We start from the raw sequence: 27585 nt of genomic DNA on the forward strand, positions 1-27585 counted from the left end.
GATCGAGGTTTAGAGTCGAGAGGATGATGGAACACTTATCAGTTGAGTAAAATTAAGAAACGGTTGACAGTCCAGTAGGAGAATGGGCAGAGAGTGTGGACGGTTTACACTCACGCAGATACAAAAGGCTGATCAACGTGAAAAATGAGCAGTCTTTTGATCTGAAAGAGCAGCTGTCTGTCTCACTGCTAGCAGGGACACGTAGGGTACGGCAGCGAGTCATTAATGTCATCCACTGGATTGGCCCAAAGTAATAATACTAAGCACAGGCGTTGTGTGCTTGGTATTATACAAGCCACATCACGTTCGCCAGCTACAGCTGGAGGAGGATAAATCGAAACTGAAAACAAGCACATCCCAGGGCGCCTGGGTGGCTCAGTCGGTTAAGCATCTGCCTTCGGCTCAGGTCATGATCCTGGGGTCCTGGGATCGGGCTCCCTGCTCGGCGGGGAGTCTGCTTTTCTCTCTGCCCCCCACCCCCCACTCATGCTCTCTCTCTCTCTCTCTCGCTCTTGCTCTGCACTCTCTCTCAAATAAATAAATAAAATCTTTAAAAATAAATAAAATAAAAACAAGCATATCCTATGACCTAGAAATTCCAAATCAGGCTATGCATCTGAGGGTCTAGAAAAACCCTTACATCTTTAGGAGGCAGGTACACACAAAAAAAATCATTGCCTCGTAGTTTGTGATCGTGAAAAATTAGAAACAACATAGAGCCCATGAGCCAGGGAATGGCCAAGTAAACACGGGTCTGACATCCCCATGGCTGTCGGGCAGCACACAAAGGAGCACGCAAGAGCTCGTACCAACGAGCATTGCCAAAGTGAGGTAGCAAGCTGCAGAATGATGTGCATATACTCTGATACCATTTATGTCCCTAAAATGTAGTGCTGTGCAGTTCACAGAATATACAGAGAAAGTTCTGGGGGGCTACTCAGCATATTCAAAGTAGTGTACACTTCGGAGGAGGTGGAGAGGGAGAGGGCCCGGACTGGGGAGGAGGGCGATAGTCAGAAGGGACTTCAGTTTTATATATGGCTGTTTTAATTTTTCTTAAGGAGAATATGTATTTCTTCTATAATATTTTTAAGAGACCAATTAAAGGGGCACCTGGCGGTGGCTCTGTCAGTTCAGTGTCGTATTCTTGGTTTTGGCTCAGGTCGTGATCTCAGGGTCGTGAGACCGAGCCCTGCATCGGGCTCCGCACTCAGTGTAGAGTCTACTTGAGACTCTCCCTCTCCCTCTGCCTCTCCCCCCGCCCCCCGCACCATGCTCGCGCTCTTTCTCTCTCTCTCTTCCTCTCTCAAATAAATCAATCTTAAAAATAAAAGAGAGACTAAGTTAAAGTTCTGTTCTGCCCAAATGGAGTGGCTTCTGTAAGAGAATGTGCCAGCTCCCTGGGTAAGCACAGACCTGCTAGGTTGGCCATGTGGGGGGCTGCAGGGCAGGGCAGGGCAGTGTCCGGGTGTGGGGGTCACTTTGGCCCTTGAGACTGAACTTCCCTTGAGGAATGTCCCTCATCACCTCTCTCACCTCCACACAGGCCTTGATATTCCCTTCATGCTCTTGACTGACTAAGCAAGGAACCACTTTGTCTGAAATCTTTTGTTGCACTGTCTAGACGGGACCATGTTAAAGAAGAGAAATAGTCACAGTAAGCGGATGGTGTTGGGGTGGGACTGCCAGCACTTCTTCCTGCTTGCCTGCACCCGCCTCCCCCCTCAGCACACACTTTCTCCCGTCGTCCCCCTCGCTGCCCTCAAGTACATCTGACTCCTCTGTGTCCAGACCCAAGGAAACGGAGCCGAGGCCCACCTTCCAACTTAAATGTCTAAGAACCCACCTCTTCCCCAGGTTTGTGGCCTCAGGAACGTCTCCTCATTTCAGGGAAACCCTGTTTTTTGTTTTTTGTTTTTTGAAGATTTTATTTATTTATTTGACAGAGAGAGAGAGACAGCGAGAGAGGGAACACAAGCAGGGGGAGTGGGAGAGGGAGAAGCAGGCCTTCCGCCGAGCAGGGAGCCCAATGCGGTGCTCGATCCCAGGACCCTGGGACCATGACCTGAGCCGAAGGCAGATGCTCAACGACTGAGCCACCCAGGCGCCCCGAAACCCTGCTTTTTAACCACAGTGAGTAGCCTCACGGCCACGTCAGAATCCCACCCCATAAGCTGGTGTCTGGACGAGAGACACAGAGAGTAGCTCACGGGTTTTCCTCACACAGACACCCGTGACTAAGTGGAGTGGAGGTCAGGGACAGCTGCCTGGAATATTAATCCAAGTGCCGGGTGCCAGACGCTCATATCCTAAGTCATATTTTTCTCCTTTCATCCCTAGTAGTAATAATGAACAGTAGGTATTATTATCCCCATTTTATAGACAAAGAAACTGTCTCTTGAAGTAACTTAACCCATCTGAAGTCACAGAGCCCAGATCGAAACCCAGAATGCCTGCCTCCAACGCCTTTTACCCTTGGAGTGACGTTCTTCCCGTAGGGATTTCATTCTAGAAACCCTCAGAAGGTTCCTCCCTGCTTTCGGCACCGCCTCTCTGGGTAGAGTGAAACATCACTCCCCCCCATGAACTTTGAGTGTCAGGCATGCTGTTCCGTGAGAATCCCCAGAACTCCTTTTAAGTTGTTCCTTGAACTTGAATTTGAGGTGAAAACAGAAAATGTATTTTCAGAGACAGCTTATGTTTTGGATTCAAAGGAGGCAGGGCTAATTCAGAGGAGGTGTGAAGATCAGGAACTCCTTTGATGCTATTTATAAGGTACCTTGGGGGCAACACGGTATATAAGCAGAGAATGGTGTTCTCAGGCCCCCAGTCTACCGCAGGCCTTAAATCTTAAACCTATTTCGCAAAATCGAGAAGGAGGGTATTGTGTTCACCTTTCCCTTCGGATTCCCAGCTTCAGTTTTGCATTCCCCAAAGTCCTCAGTTACCCAGGGGAATTCAGTTGGAAGGTGAGAGGTGAGAGTGTGAAAACCCTCCAGGGCTTCCCCTAGATTAACAAGAAAGAACATTCTGCAGGGAGTGAAGACAGTAGAGGCAGGAAGTGGCTGGGCACTTGCCCTCGACCTTCACATCACGTCCGCCAGGAGAGGTCCACCACATCTCAGAGTGTCGGGGGAATTACATTGGGACAGGACCAGATATGCATTTCTCCCCCCACATTTTTCGGACTTGGATTAAAAGTTTTTGTAACAGTGCGTGAAGGAACCCTTCCTTCCTAGGAGAATCTGAAAGTGAGGCTAATGAAAAACATTAGTGGATTCTAATTACCCTCACCGAGTCTCATTTGCTCTAGCCATCCTGTAACGTTTTGTTTGCAGCCTGTGAGCAGCTTCTGCCTATTAGGGGTTGGATTGTACCCACCTCCTGAAAAAAAGAAAAGAGATATGTTGAAGTCCCAACCCCTAGCACCTCAGAATGTGACCTTCTTTGAAAATAGAGCCTTCATGGATGTCGTCAAGGGACAATGAAGCCACTAGGGTGGGTGCTCATCCAGTCGGGCTGGTGTCCTTATAAGAGGGGAAATTGAGGCACAGACACAGACATGCGTAGAGAGAAGGCCATGTGAGGGCTGAGGCCCGGAGTGAGTGGTGCTTCTCCAGACCGAGGACACCAGAGGTTGCTGGCACACTGCTAAGAGCTAGGAGAAGCAAGGAAGATCCCTCTAGAGGGTTCAGAGGGAACACAGTGCTGCCAACACCTTGGTTTCAGACTTGGAGCCAACAGAACTTGAGATAAGAAATTTCTGTTAGTTGGGCCACCCCGTTTGTTGGTGTGGTCCTAGCTAATTGATACAACTACTATACCTCACCCCCATAAAATACACATTTAGGTGAAGTAAGACCGAGAATTTCAGTTCGTCAATCATAGGTAATGTGACATGTTTTCCAAAGGTGATTGCAACATCCTCTCCTGTCCTACATGCTGTCTAGAGCCTTGAAGTTCCCCCATCAAGAGATGAATTCTAAACCCCCTCCTGTTGAATCCGGAGGAGCTTTCAACTTGCTTTTAGTGTTGTATGGCTGCTGAAGCAGCTTCCACCCTGCTTGCTGGGACACTGGCCTGGAGCCCGGAACTCCCATGTCAACAGTCTCCTTGTCTTGAGTCCGCCATGCTGTGAGGAAGCCCAGACCAGCCCAGGTGGAGAGGCCGCATGGAGCCATGAGTTTACGTGGAGAGAGGTGCCCAGACAGTCCCCCAGGCGGTCCAGCATCCCTGTGCTGTCAGCCGCAGCTCCTGTCTGATTGCCACCCCTGTGACAGACCTGAAGCCGGACCTCCCCAGCCAAGCCTTCCCAGATTCCGGATCCATAGAAACCGAAGGAGATAAGAAAATGATTATCATGCTTAAAGGCACTAAGTTCTGGGGAGATGTGTTGCCCAGCACTAGATAATTAGAATAGTTAGCGTACTCTGTGCTTTGCATTGGTTGCTTTCCTCTAATTTTAATTTAAAAAATACATTGTATTCTTACTTCTGATTAAATAGATTTGTATTTAGAACAGATGGAACACAACTGCAAAATATCAGTGGCTTAACGTAGTAGGATTTCTCTCTCACTCAAAGTACAATGTGGATGTTGCAGGTTGGATGGCTGTCCTCCAGACAGTGACTCAGGGATCCATATTCTTTCTTCTTAATATCTCTGCTGCCCCTGGTCCCCCTTGGGGTCCTCTGCTGGGTCATTAGTGTTCAGGTAGCCAAAGAGAGAGGGGAGAGAGTGAGCGGAGGATAGTACAGGATATTACAGAGGCCAGGCCTGAAAGAAGGAAGTAGGAAGTAGATTCTAGGAAATTGTATTTTTGCCATATTCCCCCAGTTACGATGCACAGGAAGGTCAGAGAGTCACTTGGCCCAATTGTTCAACCCTCTCATTTTACAGATGGCAAAGTTGAGCCCCGGAGCAGTGCTGGGAGCTCCATACTTTCCTCCAAGTCACCCACAGCCTAGGGCCAGAGCCAGGGTTGGGGGCCTATGTGCTAAGGTCCCTCCAGTCCTCCCTCTTGCCATGCCACCTCCCAGGGCCGGTGTGATAGCAGGCCAGGACCCCGGGAGCGTGCCCTGAATTGTTCCAGTGGCTCCCCATTCACCATATGGGGAAACCAGCCCAACACTGATGAATCATAGCATTTGCCTTGAGATACCTCATCAGGTGTAGTTAGCTTGTAGCCAAGAGTCCCTTACAGTTTAGCTTATGACCAGATCTAGTCCAGAACACGTCCTGCTATATCTTGGACAATTACTAGCCAAAGTCAGGGACCCTGAATAGTATTATAATTTAGAAATTGGAATTCTGTAATAATGTCTCTGTCACTCTGAAGGCCCCCTTTGTTTTTAAAATTCTAATGTATCCTAACTACATTCCGTGATGGCTGCCTTTTAGGGGAGGCATTGGCGGTAGAGGAAGGCATGAGGAGGAGAAGGAACCTTCCTACCTTCCAGCTTTCTTGGTGAACACAGCAATGCTTATTAGCATGCATTTCACACAATTTCCATGATAATGCTATAATTTCAAACACTCTGAGTCAAAGACCTAATAAAGGAGGTTAGACTTGCTTTCTCAATTTGCTGCACAGATTGCGCATCTCTCCCTCCCCATCAATCTTCCTTCTCCTAAGCAAAATGTAAAATTTGGAACAAAGGGTGGAAATACCAAGGTTTTGACTGATCTTATTAACATTATCCTGCTGTTCGCCAACAACATCGTAAGCATTTGCGTTCTGGTTCTAAGCATGTATATGGAAAAAAATCCTCCGGTCACTTTCAACCTTCTGAGATTTGAAGAACAAATGGGGTAAATTATCCAATGATGCTTATCGTGCCCCCAAACCTTCACTGAAGTCATTTAGTGTTGCCTTGATTAATGACTAAATATTTGATAAGCTATATTTAAAATTGATGGCTAGAACATCTGCCTTCCCGTACTGGTGTGAAGGAGAATGTATATATTTGTAATGGCCTTCAGGGCACCACGGAGCCAGTGATGGGTCCAGGCGCAGTGAGATGGGGGCCCTCCCAACACTGCTGAAGCCCAGCTGAATGATCCCCTGGATGAGCCACAGCATGGACCTTACCATGAACACCATGAGGTTTGAACAGGGCCTGGAGAAGGGTGGCGGAGAAATCAGAGATGATTCATGCCTCCTTCCTCTCAGTCTTGGTCAGGCACCACCACTTTGCGGGCTGGTCCCTCACTCTCCTTCACTCTGGGGCCTCCAGGGTTGTTCCTGGCTCTCACAAATGTGGTCAGGAAGCACTGTGGGAGTTGAGTTGCTCAAGACAGGAAGACTGAATAGGGCAGGAGGTGAGCAGGCCCAGGGAAAGGCAAACCTGGTTTCTGTTGGCCGAACCAAGTGAACAGACCCAGTTCAAGATAGTGTTCTGGTCATCTATTGCTGTGTAACAAACTACCCCCAGATCTGGTGGGAGGCAGGATAGGTTCCCAGGGAAGCAGACTTTGAGATGGAGAAGAGTGTGCGAGATGTTTATGAAGAACTGCCATTAGGATCAAGACATGGAACGGAGGGGAAGGAGCAGTTGAGTGCAGAAGAAGCCATGCTGCCTTGCAGCTCAGTGGCAGCCCCGGCTGGCCCAACAGAAAGTTCTGAAGGACCCTTAGAGTTGCCCCAGGTTGAGGTGACCTGACCTTTATGTCAGGGTAGGCCACCTATTTTTATAAATAAAGTTTTATTGGAACACAGCTACACCCCTTCATTTACATATTGTCTGAGGCTGCTCTCTCCTTACTTGGGCAGAGTTGAGTAGTTGTGGCAGAGCTCTATGGCCCCCAAAGCCTGAAATATTTATATCTAGCCCTTCATAGAAGTTTCTTCAGCCCAGCTTTATGTTCCTATGCTCAGCAGCCCCTGGGCGTGACATTGGGCAGCAGCTTCCTGCAGAGGCAAGCTCTGGTGTCCCCACGGTAGTCAGCTAGCAGGTCCTTCCTCCACGGGGAGCATGGGTGTGCTCACCGTGTCCACCAAAGCAGATTGAAATGACCATTTTATTTTGCACACGATTTTGTGAGTCAGGAATTCTAGAAGGGCTCAGATGGAGAGTCTGACTTCGATGGTGTCAGCTGGCCTGGAGGATCCACTTCCAAGATGTCTTCCTTGCTTAATGCTCCTCGGCTTCTTTCTCTGTTTATGGGGCGTCCCATCTTCCAGTGTTTCGTCGTACCGCATGAGGTGTTTTTGTGATCATCGCACTTCTTCGTGAAGGCTTCAGCATGTGGTAGCCACAGGCCTACGAAGACCCACACCGAAGCTGGCGCGGAGTCACTGCTCTGTCTTACTGGTCAGAGCGGCCGCAGGATCTGGTGAGATTCAAGGTGGCGGAGCCCCAGAGGCGCGATCACAGCTCAGGAGAGCGGGTGGCAGGACATGCTGTGGCACCATCCTTGGACAATACAGAATGTCTCAGTGGGCCGGTAGCTGGCTCGTCCAGGTCACGGAGCTCTTTGTGCCTCCCAACCCCAGGGTCACCATCATCCCGGGGGTGGCTTGAAATGGCCATGAGAGGAACAGGACACCTCGGGAATGGAATGGACTGGGCCTCGTCCCCACCCCCAACCCCAGAGAGCCCATTGTTAAACATGGACCAGCATACCACTGCCGCTGTGGGAGGGCTTTCAGTTTGAAACCAGATGAGAAGAAAAACAGTATTTATTGAGCGCCAAGGGCTCTCCATGCCCTGGCACCTCAGAACAACTCTGTGGTGTGCGATTGTCCCTTATTTTACAGAAGAGCAGTCCCAGGCTCAGCAAGGTTGGGTAATGGGGCAGGATTTGAACTGGGGTCTCCTCAGCCCCTGCTGTCCTGCCCCACAGAGCCTAGAGCCCTCAGGAGAAGGAAACGGGTTGCTCTTTACTGACCCAAAGGAAGCTCAGGTCCGATGTGAGGTGGGGAAAGCCGCCTAAGAGCAAAGGAACAAAGGCCTTGCCTGGAGCCACAGTGGGACCCAGGCCCCCGCCCTGCACTGCGGTTTTGGGTACTAGCAGGTTCACCCCATCTCCAGGCATCCAACCCCAGCCACTTCTCACTGTCAGGAAACTTCCGATGTGTCCAGAGGCACAAGTGGTCTGTGTGAGCGAGCAGGAGTGGGGACACCCCTGAAGGCGGGACAGGGTGAGGCAAGGCTGGGCCGGCCCCCACAGTCCCAGCAGCACCCCCTTCCCGGGAGCGCAGTGGTTGGGCCAGACAATGGACTTGAGGGGGCGGGAGAGGGGAGAAGCAGGACGGGAAGGGGGTTTTCATGTTGGACCCCTGGGGCAGGTGGCATGGCATTCGACAGGGACAGTGGTGACCCTCCTTCAAATGACACCCATTCTGCTTACTGACCGCAGCCTCCTGACGGACTTGCTAGTCTCTTCGTGTATATTTATTACCTTCTGTTGGTCAAATCCTCAAAGGACTAAGTCCTATGATACCTGTCTGGTGAGAAAATGAGGCCCAGTGTGAAGGCGTAAGCTTCCAGCTGCAGAGTTAAGATGTGTACCAGGTGCGCCAACTCTGGACCTTACCCCACCACGCGGTCCATGGCAGCGCTGGCCAGAGATAAGGAAGCACCTAGATATAGAGCATCGTCCTCAAAATTACTTGGTTCATCATTTCCCATTTTTCCCTCCCTTCCCCCTCCCAGGGTTGAAGGAATCCCTCTCCCTGTTTTGTTGGTTTTAAGAGGAATAAGAAGATAGAAAAGTGAGGAGTGGTGGGCTCCCAGTGCAGAATTCATGGCCAAGGGCTCCGTGGAGAGAGGAGGGCAGCAGGCCCCCAGGGTACAGGCAGGGAGGCCCCTACCGTGGGAGTGTCGGTCAGTGCTGCCTGTAGACCTCTGCCATCCAGGCAGGGCTCCTGGCCTTCGTGGCTGGCTCAGGCTCTGGGGCCCGTGGCAGGTCTGTATGAGCCCTCTGCTCGGGTCCCGGGAGTCACCTCGCCTTTCAGATAAACATCCAAATGCTAAATATCAGAGGGATGCCATGCATCAGGAGAATGCAATTAAAACTTTGAAAAATGGGGGCGCCTGGGTGGCTCAGTTGGTTGAGCGACTGCCTTCGGCTCAGGTCATGATCCTGGAGTCCCGGGATCGAGTCCCGCATTGGGCTCCCTGCTCGGCAGGAAGTCTGCTTCTCCCTCTGACCCTCCTCCCTCTCATGCTCTCTGTCTCTCATTCTCTCTCTCTCTCAAATAAATAAATAAAATCTTTAAAAAAAAAAAACTTTGGAAAGTGTTCCTCACTTTTGAGTGTGCTAAGGATCACCCGGGACACTGGTTAGATATTCTGCGTTTCTCGGTCCCCACTCTCGGAAACTCTCAGGCAGCAGGCTGGAACAGAGGTCCAGAATCTGCATTTTTAAAAGGCCCCAAGCAATCCAGATGCTAGTGGACCTGGGGCCAGGCTAAGAAAAACAACTTAGAGAGTGAAGGGGCAGGATCTGACCCCTTTCTTGAAGACGTCGGCTTTCTTGTCATTAGAGTTTAATCTCGTAAGCACCGGTTTTCTTTTCTGGATGTGGAAGTGGTAGGTATGTTTATGGAGCTGTCTTGCCAAAAGAAAGATAATGAACACAGCATTTATGTGCATAATTGCAGTTAATTATTATGTAGTGAATGTATGGTTAAACTTGAGAAAAGATGAACTTATAAAAACTCTTATTAAAAGTTCCCTGTTATTTGCCATTAATTACTGCTGTGGATTTCTTCAGGGAGTTTGTTCGCTTATTCACCGGCTAACAAAGTTCTGAGCTCTTGCTGTGTGGCTGGCACTGTGTGAGCCCCGGGGGACAGCCATGGGCTGACCTCTGTCCATCAGGGGTTTACAGTCTGGCCAGGGAGACTGATTCATAAATCCCTAAACAACCCTCGTGCATTTCAAATTTGCGTATGTTTATTCTTACTAGGAAAGGTATTTGTTAAATTCATTACTAAATGTGATTTTTTATAAATATACAAGGATTTATATATAAACAGATACAAAATAACAATAAGAAAACTCTTGTAGGCCATATGTTGTGATTTGGGGCTTAAAAGAATTGATTAGCACACAGATTATGAACTTTCCAGGCACTCTCTGACTGCACGAGGAAGATATGTTCTATAAATTCTACACAGAGTTGGCTTATCATTTTGTTTTGTTTTTAAATCAGTGAGTTAAGACTTCACCTGTATGTATGTGTAAGTAAGATGTTTTAAAGATACATTCCTCCCCCCATCACACCTCTGCTCCCTGCCCTCACCTGTGAACATAGCACACGAGGAGGTTGGTACCCAGGTGCTTCCCAGCACAAATGTACCTGAAGGCAGAATTCCCAACTAGTGGTGAGAAACATGGAGAATTCTGGTTCCTCGCTTAGTTCCAGCTTGTTCTTATGCCATTCTCTTGCCTGAAATTTGAGCACACCAGTGGTCTACACAAGGGAAACCAGACTGTCCCCAGTAACGTCTGCTTCCTGGTTTTCAGAGTTGCAGGTGGTGAGCTGTTCGACTTCTTGGCTGAAAAGGAATCTCTGACTGAAGAGGAAGCAACCGAGTTTCTCAAACAAATTCTTAATGGTGTTTACTACCTGCACTCCCTTCAGATTGCCCATTTTGATCTTAAGGTATGTTTTGCTGAGTGTAAGCTAGAGAGAAGGTTATGTAAATCACAGCATTGGTTGGTTGTTTGTTAAGAAAAATTGAGGCATCTGAAAGACATACATTTTTTTTTTTTAATCCTGTATGGGTGTAACAGATGGAATTAGGAAGATAAATCAGCAGGTATGTAGTGCATAGCTACTCAAGGATTCCTGACCCTTTGTGGGATAGAGCCTGAAGATGAATGATTACATTCAAGAATCCTTGGGGAAGAAGCAAAGGGTTTTACCAGCTGGCTCTCTAAGCAAGGGGGCTGCTGTTGGTTATGGGGTGTTTTCAGCCTAGAGTGGCCACTGGCTGCCCAGTTCCCAGGCCCTGTAGCTGTAGGGCATGTAAGGAGGAAGATGTCTTGATCTGTCTTCTCCCTCTTGATGCAAAGGCCTGACTCTGTCACCGGCAATCGATCAAGACAAACTCTGAGATTGGCTAATTGGGGTCTTTGCCTGCCTGGAGGCAAAGCACTGTGGGAGATAAAAAGGCATGTCATACTTGTAACTGTCAGAGAAGTTATGGCCTCTTTAGGAAGGGAAGGCAGATACATATACACAGGCAATACACAATGATGATACAAGATTCAAGATAGAATCCAAGGCATTGAGAAGTGATCACAACGCAGCGTGTGATCGACTGTCAAGTGAATGATTCGGATCATTGGTGCTAGGATGAGACTTCAGAGGAGGGAGGACTTTCTCCATATTTATTGTAGCAGAGCTGTCGAGACCCCATCCGGATCCCCCCAACACTCACTAACACACACACTTGTGGCTCTCTGCCTGACGTCTGGTTTCTGGCCCTGGGAGCTGCAGATGCCAGAGGAAATGCCCACAGAAGCACTCTTAGCAATGGAGGTTGGGGAGATGGTGGATAAATATCCCGACTCCCTCCTGCTTCAGTTGGAAAACTCAGTGCTACTCCTCCTGACGTTCCCCAAAGTGATTGCCCTCCAGTCACCCCCACCTTGACAAGATACCTTGTGTGGGTTTCCTTCCTTCTGCTTCCTGTCTCCCCATCCTCTACCAAGTATTCCCTGGAGGCCCCTCCCACATAAGCCACTTGCACCTGAATCCCTGTCACGGGTCTGCCCCTGGGAGAACCTAAACCACGACATTTCTTTGCCCTGGTGTTCTCTTGCAGCTACCCTTTCATCCCTAATTTTGGTGGTTTTTTTTTCAGGGGAGAACAATTCTGCCACTTTGTCTTCAGCATAATACATTATAGCACTTTTTTTTTATTGTGGTAAAGTAAACATAGCATAAAAATAACCATTTTAATACAGTTCAGTGGCCTTAAGTATATCCACACCGTTATACAACCATCACCACAGTCCATCTCTAGAACGAATTGATCTTCCCAAACTGAAACTCTGTATCCATTAAACCCTAGCTCTTCATCCCTCCTCCTGCAGGGGCTAGCAACCACGTTTCTACTTTGTCTCTATGGATTTGCCTATTCTAGGTCCTTCTGATAAGTGAAATCATAGAGTATTTGTACTTTTTTGTCTGACTTACTTCAGTTAGCAGAATGTTTCCAAGGTACATCCATGTTGTAGCATTGTCAGAATTTACTTCCTTTCTGAGGCTGAATAATACTCTAATATAAGTGTGTGTGTGTGTGTGTATACATATATACATATATACCATATTTTGTTTATCCACTGATCAGTTGATGGACATTAGGTTGTTTCCACCTTTTGGTTATATGAATACACTGTTTTGAACACTGGTGTACTATTTCTCTCTTTTTTTTTTTCTAAGCCCGAAAACATAATGCTTTTGGATAGAAATGTCCCTAAACCTCGGATCAAGATCATTGATTTTGGGTTGGCCCATAAAATTGACTTTGGAAATGAATTCAAAAACATATTTGGGACACCAGAGTTTGTTGGTAAGTTTCTTTTACTCCTGTGCTCATTTATTTCTCATAAATATAATGAATTATACTGGCAAAATGTCCCCTGCTGTAACATCATCTGTTTTCCTGGTACATATTTCTAGTTTATACCTGATGATAGAATCTGTTGACTCACTTTCTTTCAAAACTAAACATGTGTTTATTTCCTCTTAGCTCCTGAGATAGTCAACTATGAACCTCTTGGTCTTGAGGCAGATATGTGGTAAGGAGCATGCCCTTGACGCTGTCATCTTTCTGATTTACTTTACTGTTCTTCTGACATTTGATTCTGGTTTTGTTTTTGTGTCTAGGAGTATTGGGGTAATAACCTATATTCTGTAAGTATCAAAATCCATGTCTCATATTCTTTCCTCTTTCTTTGAGACCATATGTCTTATTAACCATCTATGTGTCATGTTGATCTCTTCAGTTTATGCATGCTTTTTATGTAAACATATTCATTTTACACCCCCAGAACACGTTTAGTTTATACTAATTAAACATGTTCTTCTAATTCCCAATGAGTCATCAGAAACTGCCGCATAATCGCTGAAAACAAGCATGGCTGTCCATCACTGCTGAGAAAATAGGAAAGGGGTGTTTTTTTAACTACTAGATGCTGTTCCAAATTAACTTTTTAAATGCATCCTAGGCATTAAGCTTTTGTGCGTGACAGATAAATGCCCTATAAAATGTAATTGGATTCTGAACTAACTGCCCGAGCACCGGATTATAATCCGATGCCTCACTCCCCTTATCAGCTATTATAGGAATTACATGACAACCCAGGAGGTAATTATTCACGTTCTGCACCCTACTTTATTAACAGCCTAAGTGGGGCCTCCCCATTTCTTGGAGACACTAAGCAAGAAACGTTAGCAAACGTATCGGCCGTCAACTATGAATTTGAGGAAGAATACTTCAGTAATACCAGTGCCCTAGCCAAAGATTTCATAAGAAGACTCCTTGTCAAGGATCCAAAGTGAGTATTCCTGAAGGGTTCCCGGCTGTGGCTTCAGCTGGACCCAGGGGTGATACCTGGATTGTGCATGCAGCCACGTTTACGAGAACCTGGTTGGTTCTGCGTGGCAAAGGAAAGCATGCCATGTGGAACGCTTTGGAAAATGCAGGCAGGGCCCTTTGGACCTGCTCAGTCAGTCCCTGCAGATACAGTAAAATAGTCCCAGAAAGACCAACGTTCTTTCCGGCTTTCTTCCATGAAGCAGGCCCTGAACTGCATTTTCCAGAGCATCTGCTTAGTAGGCCCAGCCGGCATGGAAACAACCTAGTGTTTGCTTCTATGGTCACAGCATTTTTTTTCTTTCCCCTCCCCCTACAAAGGAAGAGAATGACAATTCAAGATAGTTTGCAGCATCCCTGGATCAAGGTAAGTTGCCTACTGTGATTGGTTTGGTATTATAGGGCATCCTGGAATGCATTTGCCCTAGGGTATTACTAGTTACCATGGGGTCTCACCACAGATCACGTCTGCAATATTGTTTTTGATATTGGTGCCGTATTTTAAGACGGCTGACAGGTGAGAGTGTCCTAATGGTCATGGAGGTGGAGAAGAATGAGCTGTCACAACGCGGGATTCTAAACGGGGAGTTGAAGGTCAAGTCTACTCAACAGCCATTTTTGGTTTGACCTGTCGGATGGTGGCCCAGAGAATATTTTAAATTTTTTGGAATTATTTCCAGCATAAATATCATATCAACCCCGGATTTCCAGTGTCTGTTGTAAAATCTGAAAGTCTACCAATACTGAGCCCTCATTCCGTAAGGCTTCCAAACCCTGCACAGCTGCCTAGGTGACTGAGCCTGTGGCCGCCCCCTGGCATATTATATACCTCTGCATTCCCTGAGACACCCATTGGCATTTGGGTTAAAGAACTAAAGTTGCTCCAGCTAGAGCAGAAAGGACTGAGGGTGGGGAATACGGCAGTTACAGAATAAAATCATGAAATTGGTAAGGGGATTGCAGTGTAACAACTTGCATTGCTGAAGTAGGTTTTGGGCATCCAGAGAGTTCTGCTATGTGAGCTCCTAGCAGTTGCCTGGGCTCCCTGAGGAGGCAATGGTGTCTCCTTCTCTTGGCAGTAGAGCTAATGGCCTCCTAAAAAGATGCAGTACAGGGGATTCTAATGCTGTCAGACAGGCCAGATTTGCTAACCTCTGAGTCCCCTACCCACTCTAAATTACTTGATGATGTTAAGTTCACATGCCTCATCACATAACCTCACCATGAATCTTGCCATTCCCAAACTCTCAGTGTGGGAAGTTGACATTCAGCCTGGTCCAAGCTCAACTCTTCAACTTTTCCCAAGATCCAGTCTTTATGGATTTTATCAAACCCTTAGCCACAAGAGTTGACCTCCGGAGACTAGGTTCCTAGCTCTTGTGTATTATCCCAACTTGTTTTGTTGTTTTGGTAAGGTGAGTGTGTTGTTTTGGTAAGGTGAGTGTGTGCACAAATAATTAGAGGTTTCCAAAAGTTGTCATGGCACACATTTCCATCATTTGAGTGCTCTAAATTTGCTTTCTTGGACTTTGATTTTAGCCTAAAGATACCCAGCAAGCACTTAGTAGAAAGGCGTCGGCAGTCAACATGGAGAAGTTCAAGAAGTTCGCAGCCCGGAAGAAGTGGAAAGTAAGAGTGTTTGGCAGGGAAGAATTAACTAATTTCTTTCCTCTGCGGCACTGCCTCTGGCCAGTCTCATCTCTTCTGATACCGGCCATACAAAAGTGCATCCTTTTTTTGTCTGTTTGTTTAAATTTACTCTATAGTCTTCTGCACTGTGAGGCTATTTTCAAAAGATAAGCAAAAACAATATTTCAGTCCTCTTTAACTCTGATTTTCATATGTAATTTTGAATTTTTTAAAAAAATCAAAACCATTCCCAAGGCAGATTTTTAAATCAGCACAACAGAAGTACAGTGCAGTCTTTCCTAAATGCAACAAGCCGCATTTTAAATAAATCTGTTCTTTGTGGTAAGCAGCATGGAATTGCGTTTGTAGCAGAACTTGTGTAAATGGTTCTCTAAATCCAGCCTTGGTCTGTGAATGGTGGAGATGGGAGTGGGGCAGGGCCATGCGCATGTGGTCTGTTGTACTTTTTCAGTGTGGATGGCCTCCGTAGGGGCTGTGTAGGGCATGGCTCTAAAAGACATTCCAGTCAACCTTGAACACATAAAAATTCAAGGTTAACAAGGTGACAGGATGTCTTCCTATGCCCAGGGTCATGCGAAGCCCAGGGGAAGCAGGTACTTACCATGTCTCTGAGCATTGGGCTGGAAATGTATCTCATTTTCACACCCATCAGGTTCGGGATGATGTGATAGGGATGAGGAGGACCACAGCACTAGGTTACTAAGACTTAACAGTCTGAAGGAAGCCCTGAGAATAGGCTTAAAATGTAGAGAGAACCACCATAAGTTTCTCTCTTTTTTTGTCTCTTTTTCACACACACACACACACACACACAATTATTTATTGTTGCTTTTGCCCTTGAGAGTAAATGCAGGGGTATTTTTGTCCTATAGGCTAAGGAGTTCCCCACTGTTTATTTCCGACAACTGTATGAATTTTGATAGTCACATTGCTACCATTACGAGCTTGCCTGGGCACAAGGACACAGGACAAGACCCTTGCATACCATGCTTCTCTGAGTGGGGATGTGCAAGGGGTTTGTTAGGGTAAGATTCCACTGCTCAGAAAGTAGAGAGGAACATATTAAGAGAAGGGATGAAGGCTATGCAATTGTGTAGTTAATAATGAAATGTGGAAGGAGAATTTCTATCCTGTTGTCTTGATTTATAAGACCTTTAGAAATTTCTTTAAGCAAATATGATCCAACCTGCTTATAGGACCTCCCACCCCTAAAGAACATGCCATCAGCAGTGAATGCTATCTCAAAGACTTTGCCATTTGCACTAATTTGAGTATCCTTATATAAGCTCTCTTTCTTCCTCTCCCCCTGCATTTATGTTTTGGTTTTTTTTTGCCTTTTTTTTTTTTTAAAGCAATCTGTTCGCTTGATATCACTGTGCCAAAGATTATCCAGGTCGTTCTTGTCCAGAAGTAACATGAGTGTTGCCAGAAGCGATGATACTCTGGTAAGCAAACCTGTTTGCCTTGGTGAGGTTCTTTCTTAGCACTGTGTATTTCAAATGTTCAGGTTGTTTGATTTGTTCAACAACCCAGAAAACGTGAAGTCACGGAAGTGTCAAGCCTGTTCTTCCTCCGCTTGAGGGAGGGAGTCGGGTGGCTGATTTGATGTACTCTGTTGCTTCTCTTGTTCTTTTTCTCTTTGTTTGTATTGGCACCATACCTACTCCCACCCACTACCTCTAACACTCCCACCCCCCACCCCACCCCTCCCACACTCACAGTTTGATGAGTGACTGGCCAGCAGAAGAGGAAGGAATTTATTCTAATTTTCATGAATAAAATGAGAGTCCTCTGTTGCCACTTAACCTTGGAAAATACTGGGTCGTAATAGTACAAAACGGGCAGACACTCCTCCTGCCAACACACACACACACACACACCCAAAAATCAGGACAAATACTGTGGGGCTTGCTGGGGGAGTTCGTGGTAGACCAGACAGCTAAACCCACTTCCTCTGTTGACATTGTATTGCATGTGTAACACCCTTGAAAACAACTCCATAATTTTTTTCCCTTAATCCACACTGAAACCTAATCATAGATTAATTCTTCAGATATGATTGGACGCATCTGAATTCAGTAAGACTCTCCCCTGACAGACAACAGGGCTTTGGGAGCCCTGGAGGTAGAGGGAACTTCAGAGAAGGCAGAAAGGGTGGTCCTGTGAGAACCAGCCTGCTCCCGTGACTACTACATAGTGAGTGTTTCCCGAGCGGCTCCAGGGACTCCATGGGCAGGATCACACATCAGCAGACACCAGCTCTTCTTTTCCCCCTGACACTATTGCTTCACTGAGACTCCAGGTGTAGCCTTGTAGAGTAAAAAGAGATAGGAAATGTTAAGAAGAAAATAGGAGTGGGAGAAAAGCAAGGTCGGAGAAGGAGGAGGTGGAAGAGAAAGTTTGGGTTTGGGAATTGTTTGAGGGTAACAGCGGAACCAGGGACAAGACAAAAACTATTAATCTAAGTAAGATGAGAACAATTAAATGTTATAAATTAAAATCATCTTGAATAATCACTTAGGGGAAAACTAAGTGTCGCAATGCAAAGTTTAGGGTAGGAGAGGGCTTTGGGGTGTGAGGGGCTCCGGGTGGGATGACCCCTCCCACAACTCAGGTTCTCTCATCGTCCTGGTGTCCTGCTAATCATGGGGACCTGTGGTAACAATCTGCTTCTTCTTCCCATTCACCCCATTTCTCTTGACTGTCACTTTCATGCAAATGTCTCTAAGTCATCAACTTGAATTGTGATGGAAAAGCAAAACCAGTGACATTCTTAACATGGGCTCTGTACGAATATTTTTAAAACGCTCATGAAGTTTGTGTGGATTCAGATCCATAGAGAAGAGAAAGCAGAGTCCAGAGAAATGCTTTCTCCATTCTGCCCCAAAAGCAGAGACTCAGCCTCTGTAGATATGCTTTTCCAGATTTGAAATATTAGAAGCCATACCCCTGTAAGTCCAGAGATTTTGTTTGGGAGTTTTCTGGCTTATTCCTTAGTTTTAATGTGCCGTATTTGGTAAATATCTTATTATTGTAAGAAAACTTTGACAAAGTGGCAAAGATTTAACTAAGTTGTTATTAATATTCTCCAGTTATTTTCTCTTTGTAATGAGAAATGCATCTGTTTTCCTTTTTCTGGCCTTTATTTTCATACTTCTTCCCCTCTAGGGTCTTTATGTATATATATATATGTTAGTTGTGACCAGGTTTCAGAGAATGCCATGTGATTCTATACCTAGAGAAGGAAGAAATTCCTGTGATTAGAAAATAACAATTCTATAATTGAACGAATTACGAATTAAGACTATAGAATTCAGGGGCGCCTGGCTGGCACAGTCAGTAGAGTGTGTGACTCTTGATCTTGGGGTTGTGAGTTCGAGCCCCACATTGGGGGTAGAGCCTACTTAAAAATAAACTAAAATCTTAAAAAAAAAAAAAACGGTGTAGAAATCAGAGGTATCATTTCCTTGGTTCTGTGGTTTTTAAGAGTCTGGGTTATGCCTGCTGTATTCTACAGTGGTTTGGGGACTATATATTTTGAAAGATTGCTAAGATAAACACAGAGGGTAGTTGGTTATCAGTCGTTGTTCTAAATCTGAGTCTTGAAAGCTGTTTGCTGTGTGGGTTATAATGCAAGTGACATGAAGGCCCAGGTAAACAGAAGGTGGTGTTAGTTTCCAACATGGCAGGAGCCAAAAGAAACCCCCTGCTTCCCTTCATGACCAAGTGGATTTGGGGAGGAAGTGGCTTACTTTCCTCTGAATGCTTCTCTTGACAGATGAGCATTGATTTCTCTTACGTTGATAAGAGGATCATGGCCAGCAAGCTAACTCTTTTTCCCTCTTCACGGTCCCTCTCAAGGATGAGGAAGACTCCTTTGTGATGAAAGCCATCATCCACGCTATCAATGACGACAACGTCCCGGGCCTGCAGCACCTCCTGGGCTCATTGTCCAACTACGACGTTAACCAGCCCAACAAGGTCTGATGCTGTTCCAACGGGGGGGGGCGGGGGCGTCACTGTGACTGTACACCTCCAAGTCCAAGGTGGAGAGGATCCCTCTACTTCTCCATCCCCCTGGCGGTTACAAACGCCAGCCTGTGGGGAATCACTTCTGTGTTGAGAGTGAATTGAGTTAGAAATGAGGTCAAGGGCACTGAGGGCCTTTCTTCATGCCCGCCCCCCCTCCGCACCTCTAATCATGACATTGTAAATGTGCTCCTCCTGCAAAAGCACATGTCACCCTTGACTGCGAATCCAGCAGAGAAGGGCTGTGTATTGTCCCGGCTCTCCCCGTTCCTGTGAGGCAGCAGAGGTGTGTGTCTGGTGAGACGCAGGAAGCTCTGTGGTGTGGGGCCGCTGTGATAGTTGCTTTCCCTTTCCCACCAAACTTGAAACAAATTTTCTTTCTTGCCTCTTCCAGCATGGGACGCCTCCGTTACTGATCGCTGCTGGCTGTGGGAATATTCAAATACTACAGTTGCTCATTAAAAGAGGCTCAAGAATCGAAGTCCAGGATAAGGTCAGAATTTTGTTTTATTGCCACTGAATTAGCTTTTAAGTATTTCCAACTGTTTCTTTATGTTAGAGGTAACAGAGAAGAATAAAATGGGCCCCTGACTTCATTTCTCCGTTTCCTGTAAAGGAAGATGAACTGCCTAACAGGCTGGTCCAATCTAACCTGTGTTATAAAGAAAAAGGCAAACACTTCCCTTCCTCTTGGCTCTGTTGCTGGGCATCAACCTTGTGCGCTACCCCAGATTCACTCCTGACTAATCACGTTTACTCAACAGCGTTATTAGATGTCACATTTGGCAAAATTTTCATTACCTAATTAATCTCGTCAGAAATACATTTGCCTCCATGTTTATTAGGGCAACAAAGCAAGGACAATACATACACTTTGAGGTATAGGTCACCTTGGAAGGATAGACACAATTGTTTAATGGCGAATAGTCATTACAGTGGGTCTGCCGTCAGCTTCTGTAGATTTTCAACAAAACCATAAGTGCACTGGATCTGATTCTTAAGTAAGTTCTAACCAGAAATTGAAACGAAGGTTTTAAGGAAAAAAAAACGTCATTTTGAAATAATTCTAGATTTACCAAGAAAGTTGCAAAGATAGTACAGAGAGCTTCCCAGGTTGTTAACATCTTACGTAACCTTGGTCTTTTTGGCAAAACTGAAAAATAAAACGGGAGTTTATTCCTCTTGGAAGTTGCTCTTTTGAAGTTGCTGTCACCTGGGAAGGAAAATAGAGTGAGTCTGAGTGATGCATGCATTTGGATCTGGAAATATGACTCCACGTTGGCTTTTATACAGGGCGGATCCAATGCCATCTACTGGGCCTCTCGGCATGGCCACGTCGATACCTTGAAATTTCTTAATGAGAACAAGTGCCCTTTGGATGTTAAAGACAAGGTAAGGCCACTTCTTTTCTTAGGGGTGGTGGGAAGCGATAAGAGGCTGCATATGAGTGTTGACCTGCCGTATGCATCCAGACCCAAAGCACAGCACTATGACCAGCACCTATAAGTGCTCAATAAACAGTGATAATATAACTTTACTAGCAGTGCTATTCAGTTAAGTGCTTTAAACAAAAATACAGCCTAAAATGTAATTCAGGTTCTTGAAAGTATACCTACTTTTATCCCCTTCTAATCCTACCCCCAAAAGGACCTAGGGTATTGATTTACCAAAAGAGGTCCTCAAATTACTTGAAAAAGTAAAAGAATTCTCAAAATCTTCCTGCAGAGAATTTAATTTAGAAGTTTCTTTCTGCTGCTGGCTTGGTCTAATATTAAAATCTGCAGTTAGCTGAAATCTGCCCGGTAGTTGGCATAATATGCAAGCAGTGAATTTTCTTCCCCCTGACATGGAAACTCAAGGTTCTGCTAGAGGGACGACCAGAAACAGACCTGAGTCCTGATTCTTTTACTGAATTGCCGTGTGTACGTACCTTTCTCCTCCTCCTCCTCCTCTCTGAAGTAGCTGCCAGTGCAGATCTTACAAGCACGGGCACTAGAAGGATTCACGAGACTGCATGTAAAATAAGGCTTTTGGGGGCAAAGATATTATAAAAATTATTGATTTAGCAAGATAACCTTACTTTCATATATCTTACTTCATTCGGTTCACACCACAGTCCTGTGAGTTCATTGGTAGGGCTGGAACACATACCTAGCATTCATACCTCCTCATCCATTATGCATTCTACTGTGCAACCCCGCTCTGCTCCTGATACTTGTAGACTGGTTTGTCATGTTCAGTCAGGACTGCCGCATACAGTTGTATGGACTGTGCACTGCTCTATACCTAAGGGATGATACGTCAAAGACACACACATACACACACATACACACATATATATTATGGCAGTTTTGGGTCAGGTAGCATCAAATATCTTGTTTTGCTTTAAATCCGTTTATACTCACAAGTTCTGGGCAGATATAAGTAAAATATCCTAAGGAAATTGCACGTATTACAAATTCACAGAATGCGATTGTGGGCTAATAGTGGTGTTTTTTAGAATCTCTGAGAATGTAAGAAATAACATTCTAAACATAGACAATGAAATCAGAAACTTGCTCATAAATAAAACTGTTTAAATAACGTAATATTAAAAAGGGAGTTTTGTGTTTTTTAAAAAGAAATCACATGGCTACGAGCATCAATATATAAAGGGGATTGAGAACCACCATCACAGAAAGGGAAAGCGTTCTCACTGAGGACGTTTTGTGACAAACAGGATGAGCTACGTGTGTGGGTTTAACACTAGCTCTGTGGGACACATCCTACCCCAGGGTGCTGGGCCCAGTCACCAAAGGGGCATCTGGCCTGAGGGTGGTGGGGACCCCAAAGGGGAAGACATGGAGGCAGGCATGCATGGGATGTGGCCTCCAGTCCTGTGCATTTAGTTTCCACAGTCTGCTGAATTTGGCTCTTTCTTTTACAGTCTGGAGAGACAGCCCTTCACGTGGCCGCTCGCTATGGCCACGCCGATGTGGTTCAGTTATTGTGCAGCTTTGGCTCTAATCCCAATTTCCAGGACAAGGTGGGTCATGGTAGTTGATGTCCTTCCATTTGCTTGCTTGCTGCATGGATGTGCACATAGCCGATTGGTACAGTCAGGTCCTTTGGGTTTTCTGCTTTGATTTTAGAGGGCAGCCTCGAACCAGAAACACTAGCATTCATTCATTCATTCATTTATTCCTCTGGACAGCCCTACCAGTGGGTTGCTATTATTATCATCCTCATTTTACAGAAGAGAAGACTGAGGCACAGAGAGGGTCATTGACTTGCCCAAGCTCACACAGCTCCTAAATGGTGGAGCCAGGGCTCAAACCCACACAGTCTGGTCCCAGAGTCATGCCGTAAGCACTACAATGTAATAACCTCTCATAGACAGACATACGTGTCTAAGCATGTTGATGATGAATATACAGGCCTTCCAGTCCTGTAGACCTGACGGCCAGTCCTTCCGGTGACTTGTTAAAGCCCGATTATCTCAGCACTTCTTTGCCAAAGCAACAATAAATTATGTGACTCATCTTTATGGTACATCCATGACAGAAATCTTGAGGGGTTAAGATAGTTGCAGGAATGCTTGCTTGGATAAGTGCTGTACTGTGAGGAGTCTCAGATGAAGTGAATGAAGGCACTTTCACAAGAAAGATGCTAGGAACCTACCCACACCAGGGCTCCCTCGTTCAGAAGAGCCGAGCCGACGGTTCCAGGGGGCTCCTGAAAGTCAGTCAGTAACCTGCAGGGAAAACCGAATCTGTCCAACACACAAGTGTGGAAGGCAAGAAAACTAATGAAGGAGAGACGTCACACCCACATCCATTATTTCAGATGAACATTTTGCCTCAGTGGCCACGAGCCTTTTTCTCCGTGCTCCAGGACTTGGCTGCTGATGATGGCTAGAACTCAGCGTGTGCGCACTTGCGTGTTGTCGTGTCCGTCTCCTCTATGCGTGTGTCTCTTTGGCCAGGAGGAAGAAACCCCCCTGCACTGTGCCGCCTGGCACGGCTACTACTCTGTGGCCAAAGCCCTTTGCGAAGCTGGCTGCAATGTGAACATTAAGAACCGAGAAGGAGAGACGCCCCTCCTGACAGCCTCTGCCCGGGGCTACCACGACATCGTGGAGTGTCTGTCGGAACACGGAGCCGACCTTAATGCCTCCGACAAGGTGCTTTGTGGGTAAACATACCACACTCCCCAGCAAGTGATCTGGGGGGCTGGGGGGACCACAAGCCTCCTCCGTTAGTTTACCTAAAATAACGAACTCGAATGTAGCAAACTACAGTGATCTTTGTCTTCCCTGTTTCAGAAGCTCTATGGTCTTTTCTAGATTCTGTTTAATAATTAATATTCGTTGGTGGCATAGAACACTTTATGGTCACATGACTCAGGTGTCTATTTTATGTTTAGCCTTTTTCGCTTTGGAGCAGGTACAGTGAGCCTAAGACAATCTTCAGTTAGGACGAGAATTGGCAACTCACTATTACTTCGTAGATAAACAAAGAAACAAGTGGTTTATTTACTTTCATCACCAGCTCTTTTGTAAAAAGACAAAACCCACCTTTATTTGTCTGATAATTGCCATTCTAGGCCAGGTGTTCTTTTATTAATGATGCAAATTCAGCATAATCTGTTCTTACTGTGAGTTTGTACTTCCGTGAGGCTGTGGTGTTACTCTGTATGGGACGATAGGGGGCGCTGTAGTTAAGTTAGCACCTGCCATTGTGGAATATTTTCTTAGTACGCAGAGGTGGTTCTCAATTGGGAGCAAGCTTGCCCCCAGGAGACATTTCGTAATGGCTGAAGACCTTTTTTGGTTGTCACAGCCCGGAGTCTCCACACAGACATGTCCCCAAAATCTCTCCCTGGCTCAGGGAACTCAACATGTCTGTTCGCCAGGGAATCCGTAACAAGTGGAGGGAATTCTCAGGCTGGTCTTTTTGGGATGCCTGGGTTCAGCATGTTATATTTGCCCCTGATATATACGACAGCCCTTGAGCACATCACTTTCCATGTTTTTTTCCTCAGTTTCTCCCAGGGTAAGATAAAAGAATAGTCTTTCTGCTTAGGAAGTTAGTAAAGATGCTGAGCAAATGTTTTTAAAAGTGGTTTTCAAGTGCTTGATAAAACAGGCCATTGAAGTACCAACACTTACTTAAGTTCTATAAAGTCAGGGACAAGAAGAAGTGTTGGCTGTTTCTATCTGATTGTACTGGCCGCGCCCGGATTAGTCAGGCTGAGGGTCAGCTTAGTCTGTGGTTATTCAGAGTGGGGTGCACGAAGCCTCTCGCCCACCCACCAGGAGGAAAGTCTGTGTTGTAAGCCTCCTTCGGGCTTTGCACTAGCAATGCTGTTACCAATTCATCTTGGCCCAGTGGCAGCTGGAAAGGCGAGCAGCCAGGCCCGCATGCCCAAAGGAAAGTACTCATGGCCCCTGGTGCTTCTTGCAGGATGGACACATCGCTCTTCATCTTGCCGTGAGACGGTGTCAGATGGAGGTCATCCAGACTCTCATCAGCCAGGGATGTTCTGTCGACTTCCAAGACAGGCACGGCAACACCCCCCTCCACGTGGCCTGCAAAGATGGCAACGTGCCTATTGTGGTGGCCCTCTGTGAGGCCAACTGCAACTTGGATGTCTCCAACAAGGTAATGCCGGCAGGCATCTCTGCAGGGACCAGCGTGTGCGTCCATCCACCTGCCTCTGGGTTTGGGCCAGCCTGCTCTTTGCGTCTCGTCATTGTTCAAAGTCTGTGTTACTCAGGGGGACCTGTTCCGTCTTATAGGGCTCTCTACTTAACACCATATTTTACATTTGGCTTTTGAATAACGTCCTGAAGTAACAGAAAATTATTACATTAATAAGTACTTCCTACCTAGCCAGGTTGTCGCTTAACGAACGTCGAGAGAGGGAGAGAGAAAAAGGGAGTGTGTGTGTGTGTGTGTGTGTGTGTGTGTGTGTGTGTGACCTCTTGTAGAGGAATCCCAGAACATCGGTCAAATGAGAGCATCTTTCTGGAGCACTAAGTCTTCAGGAAAACACCTCATTGAGAATCTGAGAACCAGATTTCTGTTCTTAGCTTCACCCACTGAGAGTTTTATCGTCAAGCATTCACAACCCTTTTTTGTGCTAAATAAATTTGGTAAGACCAAGGGAATACTATCATTTGGCAAATAAAGAAATGGAAATAAATAATTACATGCTCCAAAAACCCCAGATGTTGACTTCTAGAAGTTAGCGAACACCTTCCCTTTTCCCTGAGCACCATCTATATTTTCATTACCAGATAAGACAGAAGAGTTGGGATATTCCTGTGGTTTCAGCCATGTAACTGTATGAAAGGCAAACACTATTCTTTTGTGATTGTGTTAAAAAGAAAGTCCAAGTAGCATTAAATTTTTGAATGTGGGAAGTGTTTGTTTATAAAGGCAGACGAAGCTAGCAGAATTTTATTATGATTTATTTGAGGTAAGAGAATTAATATCTGAAACAGCAGGAAAATTACACTCCTACAAAAAATTACTCCTCTCACCTATTATGTGATTAATTCTAAGGAAAATTGAAATTGGCAATCTTCTCATTCTGGAAACTTGAAAACGCAACATCATAGGTCTTAGCCATTAGCTGCTGTGCCAGTTGCTTTCTTTGTTTATCCCATTCTAATCCTGCCAAGTCAGTTAGGTAAGTGGCTTAAAGGGAGAGCCAAGTGTAATATTAAGCAGCATCAAGAACTTGACTTTCCTTCCAGGAGTCTTTAAACAAATAAAGAGTGGCTTCAAGGAACCTTGTGGCACTTACTTGAATACCTTTGGAGTTGACCATGGCATGCACAGCTAGCTGCTTTGTGCACAGCGTTGGAGATGAGCTGTCCCCTGGGAAGGTGGAAGGACTCAGGGTACTTTGCGCTAAGTTAAAGAAAGGAATGGGTGTTCACCCCATGCCTAAGTGCAAACAGTACACTTGCTAAATATGCTCTTTAAAATACCCAGCAAGGGGGTGCCTGGGTGGCTCAGTCAGTTAAGCAGCTGACTCTGGGTTTCAGCTCAGGTCATGATCTCTGGGTCATGGGATTAAACCCTGCGGCAGGCTCGGTGCTCAGTGCAGAGTCTGCTTGAGGATATTCTCTCTCCCTCCCCCTCTTCCCTACTCTCGCCCACACTCTCTCTCAAATAAATAAATCTTTAAAAAAACAAAATAAAATACCTAGCAAGATAATCCTAGACTTTCGTATTTAAAAACAACTGGCTTATTGAATGGGAAAGCCTTTCCATTTTTGATGCTGCGGATGGGAGTTCAGACTTGCCCCCTTAGATTTGTTTTTACTGTATACAGCAACACGGCCGCTCAGAGAGGGTATTCAGTAGGTGATCTGGTCATGGACTTGAGCTCAGCTGAAGCTCCAAAGTGTCATCCTCCTGGAATCCATAGCCTAGTTCAGGCGGTTATCTGGAACCTGTCCAGAGCAGCAGCTGCTGATAAGCAGCTCTGTGCACTTGGACCCGCAGACAAGTTCCCCGGGCTGCCATCGGTGTCTCAGGGGCTCAGCGCACCGTGACGCCTTCTTCAGAGGACTGGGAACATCTTTGGTTTTTTCCTCCCTTTTTTTTTAGTTTTTTGTTTTAGGAAAATGATGGAGCTCTAGAGGAGCTTGAATGATGTGTATTAGTAAGAGGAAGGCGTTATTTGCTTGGAAAGCACATCTGGCTTTACTTGGCCTCACCCTCATAAGCAACTGTCCAAATGGACATGGCACATGACAGCCCATGTCCCACAGGCAGACGGTCACTCCTTTCTCGTGGTGTGTCTGGCCTTTTCCTTACCTGGATTCAATTCCCCCAGAGATAAAAGTGGCCATTCAGATCCTACCCTTGTCCTCAGTATGTGACAGGAATTTGTCCATATCTTTGACACTCATCAAAGTGAAATAGATATTTCTCAGTGTTCATTCGTCCCGTGGGAAAATCAGGAGAGTGGCTGTGTAAATGGGCTGTGTTGGGGAGCACAGGGAGGAGAGAGCTGGGTGGCACAGAGCCTGTGGACCTTCACCCTTCTTCCTCTGGGATGGCTTTTCTTATCAGCGAAGACAGAATGCATGTTGTGCTCATACACATATACACATGCACACAGATGCACACACATGTGCACACATGCACACAGACCGGCACAGACACATGCACCCACACAAACACGCAGAAAGACGCACGTAAACAGATACACACACATGCAAACAGACAGATGCATATACGTGCACACATGCACATGCTCGCATACACAGATGGGCACACATGGAAACAGATGCATGTACACGCACACATGCACATGCTCGCATACACAGATGGGCACACATGCAAACA

At 46.0% G+C, this 27585-nt stretch overlaps 1 protein-coding gene across 9 annotated transcripts in view; it reads left to right on the forward strand.

Annotated features, from left to right (window-relative positions):
• The window catches only part of DAPK1 (death associated protein kinase 1), a 177275-nt gene that overhangs the window by 112353 nt on the left and 37337 nt on the right, over window positions 1–27585 (forward strand). For 7 of the 9 annotated variants that reach the window (XM_078061689.1, XM_078061686.1, XM_078061684.1 and 4 more), the window contains exons 4-18: window positions 10476–10614; window positions 12403–12532; window positions 12713–12761; window positions 12850–12876; window positions 13368–13520; window positions 13880–13925; window positions 15098–15187; window positions 16561–16653; window positions 19070–19189; window positions 19632–19730; window positions 20531–20629; window positions 21097–21159; window positions 22164–22262; window positions 23202–23399; window positions 24682–24879. In XM_078061689.1, the coding sequence (XP_077917815.1) occupies window positions 10476–10614; window positions 12403–12532; window positions 12713–12761; window positions 12850–12876; window positions 13368–13520; window positions 13880–13925; window positions 15098–15187; window positions 16561–16653; window positions 19070–19189; window positions 19632–19730; window positions 20531–20629; window positions 21097–21159; window positions 22164–22262; window positions 23202–23399; window positions 24682–24879 (1603 nt within the window). The remainder of the gene's footprint in view (window positions 1–10475; window positions 10615–12402; window positions 12533–12712; window positions 12762–12849; window positions 12877–13367; window positions 13521–13879; window positions 13926–15097; window positions 15188–16560; window positions 16654–19069; window positions 19190–19631; window positions 19731–20530; window positions 20630–21096; window positions 21160–22163; window positions 22263–23201; window positions 23400–24681; window positions 24880–27585) is intronic. The other 2 variants (XM_078061690.1, XM_036089481.2) reach the window with 2 other exon arrangements.

The sequence above is a fragment of the Halichoerus grypus genome, chromosome 14, assembly GCF_964656455.1.
Source record: "Halichoerus grypus chromosome 14, mHalGry1.hap1.1, whole genome shotgun sequence".
In the NCBI taxonomy this organism is placed as follows: Eukaryota; Metazoa; Chordata; class Mammalia; order Carnivora; family Phocidae; genus Halichoerus; species Halichoerus grypus.